Genomic DNA, 24,224 nt, shown 5'->3' on the forward strand with positions numbered 1-24,224 from the left:
TATGGACCACATCTTCCTTATCCATTCGTCCGTTGAAGGGCATCCTGGTTCTTTCCACAGTTTGGTGACCGTGGCCATTGCTGCTATAAACATTGGGGTACACTACATCTGTATCTTTGGGGTAAATACCCAGTAGTGCAATGGCAGGGTCATAGGGAAGCTCTATTTTTAATTTCTTGAGGAATCTCCACACTGTTTTCCAAAGTGTCTGCACCAACTTGCAGAGAAGAATAGAATCTTAAGCAGACTCCATGCCCAGTGTAGAGCCTGATGCAGGGCTCCATCTCATGACCCTGAGATCATGACCTGAAACAAAATCAAGCACCTGACACTTAACTGACTGAGCCACCCAGGTGCCCCAAGGTTGCTTTATTTTTTTATTTTTATTTTTTAAAAAAAGATTTTATTTATTTATTTGACAGAGAGATCACAAGTAGCCAGAGAGGCAGGCAGAGGGAGAGGAGGAAGCAGGCTCCCTGGTGAGCAGAGAGCCCGATGTGGGGCTCGATCCCAGGACCCCGAGATCATGACCTGAGCCGAAGGTAGAGGCTTAACCCACTGAGCCACTCAGGCACCCCGAGGTTGCCTTAATATTGAAAAAAAAAATTCAATGTAACTGCCACATTAACAGAATTAAGGAGAAAACCAGATGATCTTACTATGTGATACACAAAAATGTTTAATAAAATTCAATACCCATTCATAATACAAAAACCTCTTAAAAAGCAAACTAGAAATGGAAAGGACCTTCTTCAATTTGGCAAAGGGTATCTGAAAAACCTTTAGCTAACATCATCTGTTAGGGTAATGCTTTCACCAGGCCTGAAAATAAAGTAAGGATAATGCCGTCAAGGTCTCGATTCAGCATTGTACTGAAGGTCCTAGCTAGTACAATAGGTAAGAAAAAAAATAAAAGGAATACAGACTGAAAGAAGTAAAACTGCCTTTTTTGCAGATGACATGATTGTATATGCAGAAAAATTTAAGTAATCTATAAAAAGTCAAATAGAAGAATTTAATTTAGCATATATAAGGTTATATATACAAAAATCTAGTCTTTTTAATATACCACCAATGAGCATTTGGAAGTTGAAATAAAATGCCACTTACTATAGTATCAAAAGATGAACTACTTAGGGATAAATTTAACACAGTATGTGCAAGGTCTTTACGACTAAAACAACAACAAACTACAAAAATTGCCAAACAAGAGTAAAGAAGAACTAAATAAATGGAGATGTACCAAGTTTCTAAACTGAAGACTAAATATTGTGATGTCAGTCCCCTCCCTCCATTGTTCCATAGCTCAGTGAAATCCCAATCAAAATCCCAGCAGGCAATTTTATAACTTATTCTACAATTTTTATATTAAAAACAAAAAAGATCTAGAATAGCCAAAATGATTCTGAACAGGAACACTTCAACTATCAGATTTCAAGATGGATCACAAAGCTACCTTACTATACTACAGGATAAACATATGGGTCAGGTAGATCCTGGAACGGACCTACCCATATATGGCTCAAATACCATATATGGTCAAATAATTTTTGACAAAGAGCCACAGTAATTCAAAGGGGAAAACATAGTCTTTCCAACAAATGGTATAGGAACAACTGGATAATCACATGAAAAAAAATGAACCTCGATCCTTAGCATATTCCATATACAAAATTAATCTCTAATTGGATCCTATACCTAAGCTTAATGGGTAAAACTTACAATTTCTAAAATAAAACATAGAAGAAAATCTGTATGAACTGGAGGTAGTGGAAGATTTCTTAGGGCATAAACAATGAGAGATAAGCTACTGAAATCAAGCTATCAATAAATCAGACTTCTACAGAGTTAGAACTTATGCCCTTCAAAGGACAATACTAAAAACAAAAACCAAAAAAACACACAAGTCACCCAGTGGAAGAAAATATTCCCCAAACACATACCTGACAAAGGAACTGTATCAGAATATATAAAGAACTACTATAATTCAGTAAGATAAACAACCCGATTAAATTGGGAAAAAACTTGAAAAGACACTTTATAAGCTATATGGACATACAAAAATGTGTCAGCATCATTAACCAGGGAAATTCAAAGTAAAACCACAGAGAGGGGTGCTTGGGTGGCTCAGTCAGTTAACTGTCCAACTGTTGATCTCAGCTCAGGTCTTGACATCAGGGTCATGAGTTCAAGACCCATGTTGCGTTCCATGCCCAGACTTAATGGGAAAAAAAAAAAAGTAAAACCACAGTGGTTATATTAAGAATCTGGAGCAATTACAAATCTCATACATTGTTGATGGGAATGTAAAACAGTACCAGTACTTCAGAAAAGTGGTTATTTCTTTTTTTTTTTTTTTAAGAAAAGTGGTTGTTTCTTATAAAGTTAAACATATACTTACTGCAAAACCCAGCAGTCTTATTTCTAAATATTTACCCAAGAGAAAAGAAATTTCCACACGACTTGTACATGAATGTCCATAATGACTTTATTTATAATAGACAAAAACTAGAAACAACCTAAATGTCCATCATTATTTGTGGTATATCAACAAATGTGGAATGTCCACACATGGCAACATTAATTAGCAATAAACAGAACTAGTCATAAATTCGACTAGTCATACATGCAACAACACATTTGAATCTTAAAAAAAGCCTTACACCGGGGGTATTATATATCCTGTATGATTACAGTTTTATGAAACTTTAGAAAAGACAAATCTGATTCACAATGACAGAAAACTGATGAGGGGTGGTGAGTACTCACCTAGATTTTGGGAATTTGGCAGGTAACAAAAATGTTCTAGATCTTGTGGTGGTGGTTATCCCGGTATGCTAAAATTCTTAAAACTCATTGAAATGTTTTGTCAATTGAAATGGGAGTATTTGGGGATGCCTGGGTAGCTCAGTGGGTTAAGCCACTGCCTTCAGCTCAGGTCATGATCCCAGGGTCCTGGGATCGAGTCCCACATCGGGCTCCTTGCTCAGCAGGGAGCCTGCCTCTCTCTCTGCCTCTGCCTGCCTCTCTGCCTGCTTGTGTGCTTTCTCTCTCTCTCTTTCTGACAAATAAATAAATAAAATCTTTAAAAAAAAAAAAGAAATGGGAGTATTTGGTTTTATGTAAACTATACCTCATTAAAATTGATTTTTAAAAAATGGAAGGGAAATAGAAGGCATTATCAATATAATCAGGTTTGAATTTTCTTAGCTCAAATAGAATTCTATTTCTGCTTCTCTGAGACCGTTCTGATCATCTTGACTGAACTAGGATAGCAAAAAATGTCAATGCTGTATTTTGAGATACAACGTATGTAGATAATTTGTTATTTATATAGCTCGCTAATTCTTCATATTTTTATACTATGTTGACATTTAGATGTAAATCTCTCTTAGGGCTTCTGTGAGTGGAGCTGGCTGATTGCAGACATTTTCATGTAGCTTTAAGAATGTTGATTATATTCAAGTGTGTCCAAGTAACTGTTATTCAGAGAATTAGAATTATAACAAGATATTCTTTATAAAGTCCGTTGTTAAATGTAGCCTAATATTCCATTAAAAAAATAATTCCTTACTGGACTTTTGGATTTTTGGTTCTGAATAAATATGAGTCTTCCATTGAGACCCTAAAGGCCACCAAAACCTGAAGTGATGGTTCCCTCTCCCAGCTCTTAGAGCAATTACTCGGTGTATTGCTTATATGGCAGTTCAATTCTTCCATGTTTGCACTCTTTCCAACTGGTTCTTCAAGTACTTGTTGGTGTCATTTTGCTGTACTGATTAATTGAATTGGGATTTATTCAACTACTTTGTTGTATAGGGCTTTTGTTACAAATCAAAATAAAAATAAGCTCAATTCTTAGTAATTCCACAGAATTGTTCCAGATTAATGTTGGTTGATTAATCTGTTTAATTTACAGAGCCCAGCTGCTGTAATTTTCTTGAGGGTGGATGATGTAGAGAAGAAAGCATTAACAAAGAGACCTGGATTTTGGAGTGGGCAGTCACAGGGCTGGGTCTGGTTTTACAAAGCAGGTACTGTGAGCCTCTCATCACCTCATTTAGGACACTTTCTAGGGTTCTCTTTCTAAATGGAGACTTCCTAAAGGGATTGAGCCTCATTTGCTGGGTTCGAGGGTTAGTATGTTTTCACTCTCCTTTGACATATCAAATATCTTAAATTTCTGTTATATTTGAAGTTTCGACCTTTGTCAAATACTTTTTAGTGGAGAAGACAATGGTCTGCATTTTGGAGATTTGCCTTTTAAAATGTCTTTTTTTTTTTAAATTAAAGATTTTATTTCTTTGACAGAGAGAGAGGGAGGGCGGGCGAGAGAAAACAAGTAGGGGGAGTGGCAGGCAGAGGGAGAGGGAGAAGCAGGCTCCCCACCAAGCAGGGAGCCCGATATGGGGCTCGATTCCAGGACCCTGGGATCATGACCTGAGTCAAAGGTAGCTGCTTAACCGACTGAGCCATCCAGGCGCCCCTGACTTTTAAAACATCTTAATAACTAAAAGGTACTGATAGATTCAACATACACAGTTCCCTCTACTCTGCCACTCAGAGTACATTCCTGGGGGGAGGGATGGAGTGGGGTAGTGGTGGGGCATAGCCCTCAAAAGACAGAAACTAAGTGGACAGAAGATAGCTTAAGTAGCAGCATAGCTAATATCATTTGACAGTAAGTTAAATAAAATGGAGGATAACATATTCAGTGCCCAAAGGCAAGAAATCGTAACAACTGATGCCTGTTAGTTGAAGAGCTAGAATTCTATACAGAATGCCAAATATCCAGGTTGCACTTTCCTGCATCAGAACCTCTACTTCCCTTGTCTCCTGATCTTATGGCCATGGATGAGATGTCCTCCAATGTGGACGCCACTCTATTCATTTGCATGGATTCTACTTCACAATCCTTGCTTGTCTTAGCAGCCAATAGTTTAGATGAAGGCTAGCAGGGGAAGAAAAGCATTTGAGGTAAAGGATTCAGCAAGGAAATGCATTATGGCTTTTGGAAAAGATACAGATTTAAAGTAAAAAAAAAAAGAACAGAGGAAAACAAAATCAACTAGGTTTTGATTTTAATGGTTATCATCGTTAACACAGTCTATTTGTGAATATCTCTAAACACGTCCCTTTGCATGTATATTTATAGGGAAATATCATTTTTCATGAATAGGATCACATGATACACTCACATATGTAATCTGCTTTTTCCCCTCAACAATATTTCATGGTTTTCTAGAATAATAAGTATAGATGTATATACATCTTTATTTTTATGACTTCATAGTTTCCATTGTATACAGTAGAATTTACTTAACTAGTCTTTGCTTCAAGGGCATTTAGGCTGCATTGAGTTTTTCAGTATTATAAATTAAATGGAAATAATTAGCATATTTTACCCAAATAATTTAATATCTATGAATGTTAATACTCCTCTCAAATATTTTTTTAATCAGTTCTACAGATTTGTGAGTGGAGAAAATTGTTAACAAGAGTGGAAGTGTTTTTTATTTCCTGAGAAGGAAAGCCTTTTTCTACTCCATTCATAGTATTACCACGTGCATCTTAAGAGTATGGGAGATGGGGAACCTAAATCTTGTTCCCATCTTCTGTTTAGCACTTATATACAGAAGTGTCCCAAAGCAAAGTTGTGACCTATACATTCTGGGAGCAGGTTAAGGCCATGGGGGTCCTATAATCCGAGTCTTCTCTGCACTGATTTTATTTTCACCTGATCCACTATCACCTGTGTAGTCCCTCACCCCCATGTTTTCCTCTGAGTACTCCCAGACCCTCTCCACAGTGGCTCCTGGCTGAGCACCCCCTAAGAGTGGGTTTTGTTCTCTCTTGCCTTTTCTCTAGCCCCTCAGAGTTTTATGAATGAAGATACAGCCCTGTATTACCACTGCTTTTGTGCCTCGAGGAGCGATCCTTCTGGCTAATCAGATATACTAACTGGTTACAACTGGGCTATTAGAGAACAGAAACATTTTAATGTGTGAATACTCCGGATATCACTTATCAAAGGCAAAATGTGATTTTAAGGCCTTATTCCCAAAGGAGGCCAGTTGGGAATTTCAAGCATCCTGTTAGGCAGCGAGGGCATCATCACCAAACAAGGGGTGCCTGTGCATCTTCAGGCCACACTACTAAGGGAGGTGCCTGCTTTGAACAGCTTCTCTCCAGCCCAGTATGATAGCAAGAGGTCTTTGGAAGTTATGGAACTCAGCTCATTTTCAAACAGAAGACCCCAATTCTTGGGGCTGATGATAAAAGGTGCAGATGTGGAGCTGGGATAAAGGCAGAAAGTGCAGATTTTCACTGCTTTCTTTGTATCACTCATTGTTTTTCTTGGCATTTACCCAAACAGTGACTGTTTGACATTCATTAAAACTCAGCATCATGCACTGTGCCAAGGTAAAGTCCCCAGGAAATGCAGAAGGATAACTAAGCAACAGGAAGAAGTTTCTATGAGGTTTCTAATAGTCATGTAGTCATTCTGTAGGCTCTTGGAGGTCTTGGGGTAAGGTGGACAGAAGGAAAAGTCTCATCTTGGAAAAACAACATGCTGAAGAATTGTCAGGGCTGGATTTAGAATACAGCTAATTGTATGCAGCTTCCCTCTATTAAGATATGCAAAACCATTGTGGTCCATCACAGGGAAACTAAGATTGAGACAATTACTGCTTCTTGGGACTTACCTGATAGTGCCTTGATGCCTGCCAGGTGTTGCTGTTTTTAGGAATGGAGTGTCTGTTAGACGTTACTGTTCACAGTACCGGGGCTCCAAAAAATAAGGCAACTTTTGCTTTCCACTTCAGAATTTACTTGGAGAAATGTAGGTAAAAAATAACACCTATTAATAAATCCTGTGATATAGGTGTGTATAAAATGTTAGAGGCAATGAAACTCATCCAATTACAGATCACAGAAAGGCCAGAAGTTCTCAAAGGCTGTTTTCGTTTTAAGCTCTTAAATTTTTTTCTCATTAAAGAAAAAAAAAATCTGTTACAGCCCTGCTTATCTGCAACTGGGCAGACTTCCAGGCTCACATATATAACTTCCTAGAGTGATGTGGGAAAACTGGAACCAGAATGACTGTTTAAAAGCCCTCCTATAAACATTAATCTTAAGAAGCATTTTGAAATTAACAATCTATCTTTGTCTTTTGAAAACAAGTGTCACTTCTCCCTTTTATTTTTTTAAAGATTTTACTTATTTGTCAGAGAGAGAGCAAGCGAGTACACACAAGCAGGCACAGAGGCAGGCAGAGGCAGAGGGAGAAGCAGGCTCCCCGCTGAGCAAGGAGCCCAATGCGGGACTCGATCCCAGGACCCTGGGATCATGACCTGAGCCGAAGGCAGCGGCCCAACCAACTGAGCCACCCAGGCGTCCCTCACTTCTCCCTTTTAAGCCGTTTTCGGTGGGAAGCTAAACTAGATAATGAACTGTTGCTTTCTTTCAGGTGCTATGAAAAATGTAAGGATGTGTACCTCCTCATGGAAAGAATCAGTAACATTTGTGCAGTAAATAACTGGCCAATTTATTTATTTATTTATTAAAAAGATCTTATTTATTTGTCAGAGAGAGAGAGAGAGCGCGCGTGCGCAGGCACAAGCAGGCAGAGGCGGAGAGAAGCAGGCTCCCTGCTGAGCAGGGAGCGGGATGTGGGACTCGATCCCAGGACCCTGGGACCATGACCTGAGCCGAAGGCGGCGGCTTAACCCACTGAGCCACGCAGGTGACTTTTCAACCGCGGCACAGCTGCCATTTTGGGCTGTACACCTCTTGCTGTGGGAGCCATCCTGGTATAAGACGTTCAGCAGCAGCTCTTGCTCCCACCCACTAGATAGAGGGGCCTTCCCTCCCCAGTGGTGGCATTAAAAAATGTCTCCCGACATGGGCAATCTGCCCCTCCACTGACTTGGACAAACTGGCAAAATATGTCAGCTGGATGAATGTGGCTTTTGAGTGTGTACCCGCTGCTTGCACGCACATGCACACACATACTGCATATTACCTTTTTTTTCTTCTGGAATTGGGTGCTTTTAGGTTTAAAAAAAACCATGACGCGTGGCAACCTAAGCTCTGGGATTCCAACTTCTCCTTCTGAAGTAAACAAGTTAATGACGATATGTTTCTTTCTAATACAGTCAGAACTAGGCTCTGAAAGCACAACTCCATTTCACAAGGGCTGTTTTCCTGGTTAATTCATTCACGAGAAGGCAAAAAGGGTAATAAACACTTTATTGCCTATGTATCTCTATCAGTCTCAAGAGCCTCACAATGCAAGACATATATTTCCTCAAATATTTCGCCATATAATAAAAGGGAATTATCAGTGAAGACTTTGTACATTCATCACTAACCCCTTCCTGGTTCGGTCTGCTCTTCTCCTGTTGAGAAGAAAGAACAGAGAGATACGGGGATTAAAAAGGGAGGGAGCGTGTTTAGGTACTTGCCGAGCCTGGTACTCAGGTAACAAACAGTCCTTAAGCACATACTACATGCCAAGCACTGTGCAAAGGGTCACAAAGATCAAGCAGGGAAGCACAGAGGGTGCCCTTTCAGAGCGTAGAGTTTAGTAGGCAAGATAAAACAAATTAATGCATAAAAACAAGCAGAAAGAGATGAGTGGTTTTAGATAAAACCTATGAGTTTACGATTTCCAGCAGAGGGACTAAGAACAAAGTGTTTGTGCTGGGCCTTGAAGGCTGAGGATTAAAAACATGGAGGTGGGCAGCAGAGTAGGAAGGATGTTTAGGTGCTGGGAGTCACACAAGTAAAGCAAGACAGGAATGGCAGGCCTGATAGTGAGTTCTGAGCAGTTCTGATCAGCTGGAGAAAAGGTGGTGGCTTGAATGCCAGGCAGAGTGCAGTTTCTATTCTATAGGTAGTGAGAAGTATTGACAAATCTTAAGAGAAGTGACAGGACTGCCCACTTCAGTAGGATTGACCTAGCTGCCCCTAGGGACCCCAGGGCTGTTTGAATGTTGAATTATAACTGTAGAGTATTTAGAGTTCCTTGGAGATTAAAAATGTGAGGAAGAGGCAGTAAGTTAACACGACTCATCAAATATCCTTATTTGACTTTTAAAATGCTGCTGGGTTTTGTCATGTCGGGAACAGGGTCTGAACTGAGGTCAGTTAACTAACATAAAGATATGTTTGTGAAAGCGTCTGGCTCATGGTAGGCATTCAGTAAATCCCTACCAATGCCCCCAATACCAGCCATCTTAGACTAGAAAGACATCTTGCCTGTGTTCGGAACAATACAAGGCAGCGGAAACCAACTTTCTACCCTTTTCCCAAGTAGTCAATGGAGGAGTCAGGAAGAAAGGTCCTTTTTGACAGGAAAGAGTCAATTTCCTGGGTCAGGTGGATGGTTCAGCATATACACCACAGTGTGTTCCTAGAGTTTCCTGCTCACAGGAACCTTTGAATCCAGTTCTGGGAATGCTGAAGGAATGCTATATTAAAGTAATACATCAGACATTTATTTCTTTTAATTTCCATGGGGACTGATCTGTCTTTGGAGAAACAACTTCTTTTTGCCACAAAATCTAATCTTGACTCCAGAACCTGCCTACTGCATTTTCCCATTCCAACCTCAATTCTGCGATGGAGAGCCAAGGACATAAGATGACTGCACCGTTCTAGTCAGAGTCCCCATCATCTCAGGGCCAATCAGTGAAAACTGCTGACACAGACACACAGGACTGTATCAAAGGATAATACAAAATCCTTGCCAAATCAGGATCAGATTTGGCTGCATATTTCTTGGGAATTCAAAATAACCGTGGCTTATACAACATAATTTATTTCTTTCATGTAAAACAAGCATATGGGGACATATCTTAGTTCATGGCTTTCATCTGCAAGGTCAGCTGGTATTCCAAAGTATGCACTAGAATTCCAGCCATCATGTCCACATTCCAAGAAGCAGAGAAGAGGAAACACCTTCGCAGAGTTTTCTTCTAAGATTCCACTCACAAATCATTGGCCACACTTAGTCACATGGCCAGCTATCATCTCCGAGGTCCTCACAAAATGGAGAGCTCCATAAAAAGGAAGATGGGGGACTGACACGGGTTGGAGAAGTAAGAGCCTCTCCCAGTCTGACGCTGTGAGATGCTGGGATTTGCCTTATCAAAAGTACAACCTAGTTCTTAGAGACTGCATATACCTTTACCATATCTCTTGTTGGTCAGCATGGAGGTATGATAAAGCAGGTAAGAGTTTGACAAGGGCAAGAGAGAGATTAGACTTCTTAAGGCTGGTTAGTCTGGGGACAGGAGGTGGATTCTCAGTTGCATGATAGATAAATCAGCTTCCAAGTGGGCCTCTGCCCAGAAACTCAGAGACCATGGCTGTCCCTAGCTTCAGTATTGGTTTCAAAAACAAAAGTTTTACTCATGGCACCAGTGCTATTTTCTCCTCATCCTCCTTTCCTTATGGCAGCATTCTTTCCTGTTGGGCTGGAGTATGACCTTAAGAATCTTACTTAACACATTGTTCCTGGCAGTTACTCTATTCCAAGGGACTTAGCATCAGTGTTTAAATTTATTAGCCATCTTTAACTGATGGTGGGAATTTTCATTCTGACAACCTCTGGAACCTATTTCTTTACTTCAGGGGCGCCTGGGTGGGTCAGTGGGTTAAAGCCTCTGCCTTCGGCTCAGGTCATGATTCCAGGGTCCTGGGATTGAGTCCTGCATCAGGCTCTCTGCTCAGCGGGGAGGCTGCTCCCCACTCCCGCACCCCCCCCCCCGCCCCCCTGGCCTCTCTCCCTACTTGTGATCTCCGTCAAACAAATAAATATCTTAAAAAAATAATAATTCTTTACTTTACAGGAGTAAATCTCCCATAGTGGAATTTTAGATCTAACTACAGGCAAGAAAGCTTTTTAACATAGGTAGCAGTCTTGGTAATCTTCAGACTTTACCACTAATTGACTACAATTATTCACATTGCTGGACATATTCTACACCTGATCTTTAACTGTTTACTTTACCAGATGATGAGTTTCTCAAGGGTAAGAACTAAATCTTATCCATTTTTGTATCCCTAAGGTGCCTGACTCAGTATACTTTTAAGAAATGTTTTTTCAATAAATAAATCACTTACATTGGTCAAGGTCAAGTGGCTATCAAAGGAAAGACTTCCCCAATAGCTGTTCATATTTTACACTGCCTAGTTTCAAGTACTAGATGGAGGCCTTATCTGGAGGGGAGGTCCCTGGAAAATAAGATGGTGACAGGAAGAACACTGGTGGTACAACAAAGGGTCTTGGTTTTTCCTTTACTGCCTTACAAATGTTGAGTAACTAACACAGGAAACTGGTTACCAGGTGATAAGGGCAGATATACTCTGGGAAGGTTTTTTTTTTTCCTAAGACTCTATCCATTTTTCTTCCTTTTGACCAAAACTCCAGGCTCTGTGTTAACCTGGCTCAGTGTTTTCTGTATTCTAGGGGGTGATTCATATTTCATGGATATAAGTGTGACTGAAGTAAGACCATAATTATGGTCTACCTGATTCAATTAAGGTAGCTTTTTCTTAATAGCCTGCCTTTTATAATTTTATAGGTTAATACTAATATCAATCATGTTTGTGGTTCCACTGAAAATTTTGTTTAAAAAAAAAAAAAGCTCCTACTGCTAAAAAGAAAATTTGAAGAGCAATGACTTAGGTTGTTCACCTGAGTTTCCATACTCATCTCTTCACAATGACCAAAACTCTTTTTTAAGATTATTTATTTACATGCCAGAGATAGAGAGAGAGAGAGACAGACAGCACACAAACAGGGGGAGCGGCAGGCAGAGGGAGAAGCAGGTTCTGTGCTGAGCAAGAGCCCAAAGAGGGACTCAATCCCAGGACCTTGGGATCATGACCTGAGCAGACGTGTAACCAACTGAGCCACGCAGGTGTCCCACAATGACCAAAATCTTAAATAGTAATTACAGAGAAAGGTGAAGGGAAAAAATACCCAAATGATTCTTTCTACTTAAAGAGCAGGGTGGGTTATGAGTATATCCAGGTTGATGTTCTCTCGAGGATGAGGGCCTTGGGTTGCAGTGCTCACCTTCCCCCTCTCCCTCTGGTCCCAATCCTGGGCTAGATTTACTCTATTGACAAAAGTGTCCTTGCATTTAGATTCCCAAGTGATGCAATGTCAAAGACACTGGCTAAATGCGCATTTCTGCATATGCTTCTCTTCAACCTTCTTGCCTATCTACTTACTCTTGTCAGAAGGGTGGGGCCCATAGAAATAAGATCCCCCTCTCTTCAAGTCTAAAACTAGTCCTAAACAGTCAATGCAAGCTTCCTTCAAGAAGAGAATAAAGGAGAGAAGCAACACAAGAATCTCTTTTCCACTCAAAAATTTTGCAGATTTCTTCTCTCATTATTCTAATCTGCCTTTGTTCCCTTCCTGTTCAGTGATACCTGAAGGTGGGGGCAGGAGGTGTTTGGATGATACAGCTGAGGGGGGGAATCTTATGGACTTAGCAGTCAGAACCAAGGTTAATATCTCCACTTAGGCCTTTTTTCAGTAGTCTGATTATCAGTATTAAAGTGTCTTTATGCGTAAAATGTGGGAAACAGCATAGGCTTAGATGTTAAAACATACTTAGTACATAGCATGGCTTCTAGCAGGTATTTAATAAATAACACATTTCATTTTCATCTTGGCATCACTGCTTCTGCAACCTCTCCTACTAAAGTGTCACTGTGTTTCAAAGAGGCGGTGTCTTTGCTTGGAGGAGTTTGAAGCGTGTGTGTGTGTGTGTGTGTGTTGGGGGTGTGTGTGGCACTCAGGAAAGTCACTGATGAGGCGTTAGCACTAGTCCTGGGCCTGGTGACCAAAAGTCCCACTTCCGTGTAAGTCCAACAGATGCATTGCTAAAAGCAACATGGCATGAGTGTCAAAGGGGGACTGGGGAAGGTGGGGGACAGAAAAGCCCCTGCAGACCGACGGCTGTCGATCTTTTGGCAAAAGTCTGTGTCTACCCTGACCCCCAGTCCTGTCTTTCCTCACCTCCAGATGCTCTTTTTAGTTAACACTGCCCGACGACCCGCCAGCACAGGAAGCTTGCAGACCGCTATTCTTCTGCCTCTCCTCTTAAACCCTTCAAAGCCCATCACTGATATAATATTGTAAACTCTACAATCAAATGAAGATTATTTAATATGCCTAAGTGGATATGCCATACACCTATGATTCAGTATTTGGATGTTTATAGTGGCCCAATTACAAAACAGCAATCAGAACAGACAATATGATAACCCCTGTCCCAATTTTTATCCATCTTAACCATACACTATAGCCCTGAAAATGTGAATATACGCATTCACTGACTTGCAGTTATTCAAAAAAAGTTATTCAAACTTTCCTGGGAAGCAATAAGGTCAAAACTGCCTTAACATAGAGTATTATTTTGTCTCGTTGATATTTACCCACCTTTTCAGGGCTGCAATTCTTTGAAATGGTCTTTTACATGTCCTTTCTCATCTTGTCAACATCAGCACTTTGCTGTCATTTATTTTCCAAGGACATCTGCCATTTATTGCAACAAATGGCATTAATCTAGCTCAGAGCATGAAGTTTTTTTGACTATTGACTAATAAATGTATAAACATGAGTGCAAGACGGAGACAGCACAGGTTGTAAAAAAAAAAAAAGCCTAGATATAGAGAATTAAATGAAATTTAAGTATTTATAACCCCTCAGGCAAGTTGTCCACACGTTGCTAATGCTATGTAAGTATTAAGTTTCCTTACTCCTTTTCTCCCTTTTCAGTATTTCCATCTGTCACTAACTTGTACTGGGACCTTGGGCCAACCAAGGCACTTTCAACTTTCTCGACTTCGGTTTCCTCAGATACAAAATTAAGAGGGTTGCACCATATCTTTTGTGTTCAAAGTCATTTTTTCCCTTGAATCTTCTCATGACTCCTTCATTGACTATTTGGAAAAAGAGTGGAAAGGTTATTTCTGCCACTTTAGGCAAGAAGGTCATTCTGGGATGCTGGGAGGGAATGGAGTCCCACGATTTACTGAACATCTCACGTAAGCCAGGCACTTTCACATACCTTTATCTTAGCTACCATGCTTCGGGTCAGGCTGGTCTCAGCAAGACAAAACCACACAGCACTGAAAAGCAAAGGAGAGCTGATGTTAAGTTATCTATCTCTACTTCACATTAATTTCCTAGAAACTCAAAACACTGCAGCTAATTCGACATTAATGTAGCTCAGGGGTCCCCCAGCTTTATCTCACGGCTTAAAACAAGGTCATCAAGTCCTGGCAAAACTCAAAATAGAAGCAAGAAGTCCCAAATCAAGGTCCAGTCTCCTTTTAAATACTTTCAAAATAAAAGAACCCCTTCTCCACCCCCCGCCTCCCCCCAACCCGGTGTGAGAGAAACACAGCCCCCGCGCAAACCAGGAAGGCGGCCGCATCCCCACCCTCCGTGTGCTCCCAGCCCTCCCTCAGGCTTCTCGGCTGCGCCCCCGCCGCTCCGGCCCTTCTCCACGTCCCGGGGGACCCCGCCAGCCCCCGAGCGGCGCAGGCCGGCCGCACACACCTCTCGTCCCAGCGTTAGGCCGGGGAGAGGTGGAGGACGGGGAGAGCGGGTAGAGGAAGGGCATTGAGACGCTGAGCTTCCAACTGCGCGGTCTGTGGCTCCCACGCCTGCCTGCGTGAAGGGCAACCCCCGGCCCCGACGCCGGGCCCCGAGCCCTCACTCTGCGCGGGGCCGCGCTGGCACGGGACCTCCCTCCTCGGCCGCCGATCTGCTTCCAGGGCAGAGGGAAGAGGCGGCGACGGGGCGGGGCGGGGGCTGCGGCGGGGGCGGGCGCCGACGGCGGGGGAGGGCGCCCGAGCATCCTCGCGGGCAGCACCGGGCTTTGCAGCGCCGGGCGGAGAGCCGTGCCCACGCCCGCCCGCCGTTCCGCCCCGCACGGACACGCGGCTCCCCCGCTTGAACCGGAACCTCTTGCGGAGGCCGCCGCCGCCGCCGGGGACCCGGGCGCCGACCGGGAAGCGCTGCGGGGGGGCGGAAAGGCGGCCTGCGCGGCGCCGCCCGCCATGGCCGCGGCGGGGTGAGCTAGGCTCGGCGGCCGCAGTCGCGCGGACCCGAGCGCTCCTCCGCCGCGGACAGGCCCGCCGGAGTGCGGAGGCCGAAGGGGAACCGGGGGAGCCGGGGCCGCCGCCCGCTCGTCGCCGCCGCCGCCGCCGCCCATGGCGAGGCCCCGCCGCCGCCGCCGCTGCTGACCCGGGGGCCGGCCGCGGCTTCCGCCCCCTCCCGCGGCGGCGGGCGGGCGGGTCTCCCCTCCACGCCCCCGCCGCCCGCGCCCCGCGCCCGCCCGCGCCCCGCTCCCGGGGACCGGGAGGAAGGCGAGAGCAGCAGGAGTCTGGGGGCCACCGAAGATGGGGAACACTACCTCGTGCTGCGTGTCGTCCAGCCCCAAGCTCCGGAGGAATACCCACTCCCGGCTGGAGTCCTACCGGCCCGACACGGACCTGAGCCGCGAGGACACGGGCTGCAACCTGCAGCACATCAGCGACCGGGAGAACATCGACGGTGAGCGCGGGCGAGTCCGGGTCGCGGGGCGGCGGCCTCGCGAGCCTCCTCCTTACGTCCCCACAACCCTCCCGCATCCGCCGTGCTCTGTCTGCACCCCGCGTTTGTGTGGCCGAGGCTGCTGTGGCTTTCTTACCCTGCTTCTGTAATCAGGGCAGGACCGGGTCTTGGTCCCCGTAACCCCGGGAGCTCCGGGGTCCCGGAGACCCCCAGCGGCGTCCTGGCCTGTACCCCCGAGCGAGCGGCGGGGAAACTTTGCCAGCGGGAGGCTCGGGAGTACCGCGGGGGCGGAGGGGTGCAGGTCGAGAGGCGACAAGAGCTGGCCCTTGTCCAGACTTGAGTGGCCAGTGCTGAGGTGCCCCCGCCTCGAGAGCCTGCGTCCCAGGCACTGTGTGAACGTAGCCACAAGCCAAGTTATTCCCGGGAATGGTGAGGTGAGCTCGTTTGTCCTTTAGAAGGCGAAGAGAATGGATGATCCCTGGCGTAAAGGAAGAGTGAATCCCATTTTGGAATTAGTCTCTGCCTGGAGTTGGGAGAACAGGGTTGTTGTGTATCAGTTTCCCCACGGAAACTTACAAATTGATCCCAATTGGCAGTTCCTTATTTCCGTTAAAAACTTAAAAAAGGATTTTTGTGTGCGGGATTGGAGTCAAATAGCTTCACCTGAAAACTGAAAAAAACAAAACGAAGCTACAAACTCAATTATTATGAAAATGGTTTGGAGACATCTTTGGGTTGTCACCCAGTTTTTGCTTGGGGCAGAATTACAGTCCTGCGGATTTCTGACTGAACTGAGTGATGTTCGGTCTGGTGTTTATAAAGTTAAAGGACTGATCACTGCACCTAGTAATGTGTGTTTATTTATGTCCCACAGTAGATCCATTAGTACTAATTTGTCTTTAAGGTATGTGGTTTAATATGGATAGGTAGTTTCTGGATCATGCTTGAAACACAGTTTGCATAATTTCAACTTAAAAAAATGTGAAATTGGAAATGTATTCTTGTGGTAACGTGGTTTTTCTTTTTTTAAACCCCAAGTCTTCTCCCAGTTGATATAGTTGAACTAAGATGAAAAAATTTCTTGTGTGAATGAATTGACACAACTTTGTGGTAAGTCCCATTCTTGAATGGGACTTTAGGATGGAGAATTCCCTCTACTGTGGAAATTTAAACTCTGTTAAGGGAGAGAATTTTCTCATTGTTTGGTCTCTTAATTTCTTCTAAATAGTAATGTCATCTCTGCAGGACAGCAAGTTTATTAAATGAGTACCATATATTAAAGGGACTAATAGAACATCTGGTTTACAGTAGGCACTTAGTAAATTAGGGTTCTACATTATATTTCAAGTTTAGAGAATATCTTAATCTCTTTAGATGTCTTTGAACTACAGTTACACTTTAAATTCATGCATTTAAGGGCATCTGGAAGGATATTAAGGTCTGGTCTTTTTTTTTTAAGATTTTATTTATTTGTCAGAGAGAGAGGTCTTTTTTTTTTTTTAAAGATTTTATTTATTTATTTATTTGTCAGAGAGAGAGAGAGAGAGGTCTGTTTTTTTTAAGATTTTATTTATTTATTTGTCAGAGAGAGAGAGAGAGAGAGAGCGCGCGCGCGCACACAAGCAGGAACAGTGGCAGGCTGAGGCTGAGAGAGAAGCAGGCTCCCTGCGGAGCAAGGACCTTGGGATTGTGGCCTGAGCTGAAGGCAGTAGCTTAACCGACTGAGCCACCCAGGCGTCCCAAGTTCTGGTCTGTCTTGATCACTGATATGGTCCAAGCATCTGGAGGATATGTCTAGCATACAGTAAATATTTAATAAGTGTTTTTTTTAAAGGAATAAATGAATGAATGAGTTTATTATAGAAAGCCATTACCCCAGAGAATATTGTTTAAATAGTGAATTAACATTTCTGGGTTTAAACTAGCACCATCTTATGAATTGAGTTCTGGGGTAAAGAGACACTATGAACTTAGGTTAGAAATCTTTTTAACCTGCCCTAGAGTCTCTTACATTATCCTGACCTAACAAAGCAAGAGTTGGTGGTCTTCCAAATGTTTTCTGAAAGCTGACTTGATGACCAAAACTGAGATTTCTTTCAAATGAAGTAACACACAATACTAGTCTATTTTTCTCTGGCAAAATCCTTCTAAGACTTACTGCCAAATACCTGGTTATAATTACTCTTCCCTTCCCCAGCCCCACCCCGTTTCCTCTTTATAGTCAATAATAGTATGCAGCATGGCTCTAAGAAACATTAATCTTCCTTTTGTCTGTATTTTCCTAATTCATGATGTAAAAATAAAGCCTCTTCCCAATATTAGTGCATAACATGGAGAAATTATTTCCAAATGTTTTTACCTATCAGCGTTGTGTAAGACTGGCTGATTCACTATTTGAACAATATTCTTTCTGTCTCGCCAAATTCAGTAGGTATACTTCTAGGGTTTACCTATCTGTGGTTCTCAGCATTGGTTTCAGTTACACCAGAAATCTAGGACTGGGCGTTGGCATTAATATGTTTAAAGTTCTCCAGGTAATTCGGAGATGCAGGTAGGGTTGAGAGTCCCTGGCTGGGTAATAAGTCTGTTCAGGGACATTTTCTGTAGAAATTGATTCAGTGTCAGAAGCTGGGAGAAGAGAACAGACTTGTTTAAGTTAAATAGCATATAGAAATAGGTATAGATTGTAACTTTTGAATTATATTGATAGATGATTAGTAAACATTTAAAAGCTATAGCTGAAGCATTCTTGAATATATCACAAAAGTCAAAGTGCTCAAGTACCATCTTTATCCTTAGAGACATCTTAGACAACTAGAATTGAAAGGTTCAGAGAAGTTCATGGGGCTTCTGTGATAGGTCAGTTTCTTAAAATCACAGAGATATAAGGTTTGAATCCATGTTTTCCCTGCCCAAAACATACAGTGGGTAATACTTGTCCTGTAATATTTCAGGACTGAGTTAAGGCAGTTAGGCTTCCATGACACCTACCAGCAACTTGCCCTGTCTTTGAACTCAAGTGTACCTTAGTATTAGATTATTCATGTTTTTGGAAATGTGTATTAGACTCATCACCTCCCTAGCTATTATTTCTCATAAAAATCTTCTGAGATTGAGAATTAACAAAAGGACTTAATGACAATGATAGTAATATTTGCAGCCATTATATATTGTTTATTCTGTGCCAAATGCTGCTCTAACTGCTTGATATCTCTTTAGTCATTTAGTATTCACAATAACCCTATGGATAATATTATTCTTACTTTAACACAAAAAATGAGGCAGAGAGAGGAAAAACGAGTTGCCTACAGTCATACAGCCAGTAATGGACACATGGGTACTTTCCATTGTTGCTTGACTAGCAAGCCATCGCACATTTACTAGTCCTGGGGTTGCTTTCTGGGAGAGGGTATCTGTCTTTATAGTCATAGCCACAGTTTCTCTGAGAAGAAGCATCATGTATCTTTAATAAACTGGCCTTTCCTAATTAGATTATTGCTGTGGGAGGAGAGAAAGAGGGGTGGACTTAAAGAGAATTTAAAATTTGATGAGACTAAGTAAATCAGGATAGAATGCCTATAACATCTGTGCCAAAGTGTCACTTACGGTTTTGCCTCAAAATAATTGCTAGCAATTTCATCCTTTGTAGCTCAGCTATCTTCTTTGACAATCCAATTTTTCCAACATCCTGTATTCAGTCTGCTAGAAAAGAATGGCTCTCAACCTTCAAAATATAGCCAGTATCCAAACACTTCTCAAAACCTCTCCTGCTGCTTGTCTCAGCTAAGATATGGAACTGATAGCCCTGCTTCTACCCTTGCCCACTACAGTCTATTCTCAAACAAACATGGCAACCATGGTGAGTTCAACCATATGAACTTTAATGTGTGGCTCCTCTGCTCAAAAACTGCAGTGACTCCTTATTTCATATCCAGTAAAAGTTTTACAATGGACTTTTACCATGGATGGAGTTCAAGGCTCTGTGTGATCTGCCTGCCTTCCTCACTCAACTTGCCAGCTCACTCTAGCCACACTGGCATCCTTCAGTGCTGTTCCTTGAATACATCTGACATGCTCTCACACCAGGGCCTTTGCTCTGTCCCTTTGCCTGGAATGTTTTTCCGTGTTTCCTCTTGGCTCTCTCAACTGCCTTCAGTCTTGGTTCATGCCTCATCTTTTCAGTGAGGCCTTCCTGATGGCCCCCTTTAACATCACTCCTATTAGCCCATCAGCAATCCTAGTATACATTCTTTGAATTATTATTTCTTACATATTGCCTATAATATGTAAATATATACATAGATAATAATAACGCACTTACTGGTACGTAAATTTCAGTAGAACATTTTCGTTTTGTTTGCTGATTCATTTTATTTCCCTAAGGGTCTTTTATCCTGAAGACACTTTATATTTGTTTGAATGAATGAGTGAAGTCAGCAACTTACGGACATTGGAGTTAGAGTACATCATGTATATTTATTGCATAAGAAGAACAGGAGGGAAGTAGAGAAAGACTGAGACTTGTAATAATGAAAGTAGAGTGGATATGAAACGTTTCGGTTTGTTTGTGTTTTAACCTGAGAGGTAGCAGGTAGAGTGAAACCCTGAAAATGAAACTTAAGGATTTAAAGCATCACAAAAGAAAAAAAAAAAAAAAAAAAAAAAACCTATACCAAAACAAATCATGGCTAATTGTAGTCTATTTAACAGTGTGATATGTTTAGTCTTTTTCCTTATCTCTTAAGATGAATGGCTTTAGCTGTGGCCTTAAATCCTTAAAGATCAAAATGAGGCCAAAATAGTTAATAAACTAAAAAGTACAACATGAACATAGGTAATTATGAACTTAGCTACTCCTGGTGATTTTCTTTATTAATTGTGAAGTGTTCTAAGATATACAGCAAATGATGTTTTAACTTCTGTAGTCAGAGAAACTCATCCTAGGTCAGGGAAGGATAACGGGGAAAAAGTACACTCACTGTTACAAGGGTGGGGAGACAAAGGAGCAATTTATGAGCTAAGCACCTGTTACAGAATTAGCTTAAATTACTGCCCTTGGTTTCTTTGGCTCTCTACAACCTCATCTCTTTGGGTTTCTTCTTGTGTGTCAGACCCACTTACCATTTCCAGCCTGCTGGACAAAACCCATACCTGTGGACTTTCATTCCAGACTAAGATTTATCAGCTGCACTGCCTGCAAGATTTGTGAAGACACCCTGACCAAGCATGGACTGGCGCATATTAGGCAGTATGGAGAGGTGCACTTAAAAGGTTTGTGGAGAGCACCATTCTCCAAAGCACGAATGAAGATTTCACGACCTTTACTTATTTTCCTCTCTAGTTTAGAATCGTGGAGTCGTTTGCTCCCCATCTTCATTTTACAGATAAGGAAACTGTATCTTGAGAGGGGCAGTCTCTTGCCCAGGTCATGTAGATCATGGACAAGGGTAGTAGGATTTACTGTGTGTTAACTTTGGGCCAAGTGCTATGCTAATTACTTGACTTGTATTGTCTTTTTAAAATCTATATCATTCCTATTTTACAGTAAAGAAATTGAGACTGGAAAGTTAAGAAATTTGCTCAAGGTTTCATAGCTGGTTAGTGTCAGAGTTGGAATTCAATCTGCTATCACTTGCTAGAGCCCCACATCTCAACTACCCTGTGACAGCTACTTAGGGAGTGACCTGGGTCTAGAAACTGACCCCCTATCCTCATGCCTGGCCCATGCCCACTTTGTTTTAAGACATTCATTCATTGCCTATATGCTTTGAGCTAGCAATACTTTGTGATTAGGATTTTTACTTTACTGCTTACTTTTTGAGAGGAGTGAAGATTAAATAATCTTATAGAATGGTAGATATTTTCACTCTTTTCTACAAAGCTCATTGTCTTTATCATCTTGAGATGAATTACTCTCACATTTCTGGCTGGATGAAACTAACACAAAGATTAAATTCATTCCTATCTAGGAAAGGGTAGAACCAAAAGGAAAAAAAGAAACAAGATGCAAGACATGTGAGTGGCTTTGAAATTCTGTTTTAGTCACATAGGGTCAGAAATTTGGCTCCAGTTGTGTCCTATTGGGCTTTCTTGAAGGAAGCAGCATTTGCTATTTTCACAAGAGTGTTATTGACGGTATCATGCCTTTCATACTTCAAAGTACGAATCCTCTCATGAGTCAACAAGAAGGCAGCTGGGGTGAGTCCACAGAGGTTGATCTCATGCATTCAGTATCATTTTCATCTTGTTACCTGCAAGGAGGGAGAGAGTTCACTTTCCCTGCCACATTTCGTGTCAGCTTGAAACATTGAGTAGTATGTTGCTGGGAATCTTGGTCAGGACACCGTTTGTTCTCTGTGCTCTGAGACTCAACATTATTCTACCTTTGCTGAAGAATGAGGTGGGACTCAAGAAGGATAAGTCTAGGATGAGCTCTTTCCGGGGGTTTACAGGATGTCCCTCTAGCTCTCTGAAGTGTGTTGGAGGGCAAAGAGCAGGAGCTCAGTAATCAGGAGACTCATGTTCCAGACATGGCTCTGCCTTTACTGTGGGCCCTCCATCTTGGTGAGCCTCACTTTTCTCTCTGCTTAAAAAGAATGTGCTTAAAAATGCTGCCTAGCCTTATTAAGCCCTGAGGTACCTAAAACGAGAATCGAAATTGGCCTAAAATGCTTCCAGAAAATACTTGATGAATATATGTTATTATGAACATGGTCCTCGTGTTGATTTTCTTGCATTAAATATTAAGTGTGTTCCAAGATCTACAACAAATTATGTTTGAACTTTCCATAATCAGAGAAGCTGGGAGCCTAAGGGGCTTATCCTAACAAAGACATCACTGCAGTCAGTGTTCTTAAGGTGGTGCCAGAAGGATAGCTGGAATTTTGGAACTGGATAAGATGCGGTTATACAGAGCTGTATGACCTTTGAATGTGAAGCTTGCTGGTAGTTGAACTTGGAATAGGAATACTGCTCTAATACTAGTTTTCCGGGTTGCATCTCTCCTGAGTCACATGGTGATGTCCTACAGTGAACAGAGGTACTCCTGAGATAATAGACCCCACCCAGACAGTCCCCTGACTGTGTCATGGAAAGTAAATTGCTAGGAATGTTAATATGGACCCTTAGATGGAGGCTGAAGCCACCAGGGTTTTGTCTTTTTTTTTTTGTTTTTGTTTTTGTTTTTTTTGAATCAGAGCAGGTCTTAAGGCTTATGTATGCATACATTTATTATGTTAAAATACTTCTTTAAGTAAAGGGGAATTGATGGGCTGAGAAATGAGCTCAGGCCACCCGAAACAAGTTATTGGGGGCTGTTTGCGGCCATTTCTTTCCAGAAAGTCTAACTAGATCCACAACTGCAGAGAGCTCCGAAGATCTCTAACGCACTTTTCCTTTCCCTTCCTCTGCTGTTCATGTTGTTTGTAGCTGTTTCCTATGGCTCTCTTACTTTCCTTCTTCTAGGGGCTCCTCTTGCTGTCTGACTCTTGGAGGAAAGGGGTGTTTCAAAGCTCCAACTGAGTGTTGTCATCTGACAACACAAATTGACAGATGCCTCAAGTCAGCAAGATTTTGCCTGGAAATTCTTGGTGAAGCTGAGAAAAGAGGTCATCTCTGGGGCTGGTTAGCTATAAACTACAACACTCTGGGCATCTCTGTTGCCTGGCCAGGAAGATGGTTGCTTTTAAATACTGGATTGGGAAACCTTGAAATCTTTTTTTTTTTTTTTCCTCACCTTTGTTAGAATATTGACATTTTATACATTAGTTTTGACTTTGTAAAGAAACTTTTATTTTTGATTTGTTTTTTAGTATGGCTGAAAAATTCCGTTCTAAAAAAGGAGTTCTAAAATGTTTGGGTGATTATAACATTTCTGGGCTAAGTGTTCCCTTATATGGTTATATGATTTTGATAAAAAATTATCATAACCTGGTTTTATTACTCTGTAGCCACATTCGCTAGTACATGTTATTTTAATTCCTGGGTCATTATTTTCTGATCTTTGCTTCTTACTTGGGATGTATAGTGGGGCTTCATTGGGTATGATAGTATATATTAATATATTATTAATAATATATTAATTATATATTATATATTATGTAATAATAATATATAATAATAATATATATAATATATATATAATATATATTATATATAATATATATAATATAATAATATATATATAATATATAATTATATTGCCTATAATATAGAAATATATACGTAGATAATAATAACGCACCTACTGGTACGTAAATTTCAGTAGAACATAGAGCCTTGTACATATCTTAGTTCGACGGTGAAATGCAACTCACTTCTATTTTGGACACATCCGGTTATAGACCTTCTGGCTTTAAGGAGGTAGAATCGGAAATACCCTCCATGGGAGTGCATATGTGATATAACTGAGTGTTGCAAAACCAGGAATGTAGTGTTTAAAGCATTTTCTAAACAGATTCCTTCCTGTATATGGTTGCTTCTGCTCTTGGTGGGCAAAAAGGGAAAAGAGAAGTTATTAAACATATTTTGATATATTTGGTAAACTCTTTGTCTTATTTTACCAAACTTTTTTCAAATTTACCATTAGTCAGAGAAATTAGTGCATGGATGGATGGGTTAAGATATTTGTTCT

The 24,224-nt window shown here is 41.7% G+C and overlaps 1 protein-coding gene across 2 annotated transcripts in view; it reads left to right on the forward strand.

The window, feature by feature from the left end:
* The window catches only part of CCNY (cyclin Y), a 318,012-nt gene that overhangs the window by 74,356 nt on the left and 219,432 nt on the right, over positions 1-24,224 (forward strand). Inside the window, exon 3 of one of the 2 annotated variants that reach the window (XM_047739958.1) lies at positions 3,920-4,034. Coding sequence is in view for 1 of the 2 variants with exons in the window: in XM_047739957.1 (XP_047595913.1) it covers positions 15,439-15,592 (154 nt within the window). In the remaining variant the exon portion in view is untranslated. Of the gene's footprint in view, positions 1-3,919; positions 4,035-15,285; positions 15,593-24,224 lie in introns of those variants that run through there. The other variant, XM_047739957.1, reaches the window with a different exon arrangement.

The sequence above is a fragment of the Lutra lutra genome, chromosome 8 (genome assembly GCF_902655055.1).
Source record: "Lutra lutra chromosome 8, mLutLut1.2, whole genome shotgun sequence".
In the NCBI taxonomy this organism is placed as follows: domain Eukaryota; kingdom Metazoa; phylum Chordata; class Mammalia; order Carnivora; family Mustelidae; genus Lutra; species Lutra lutra.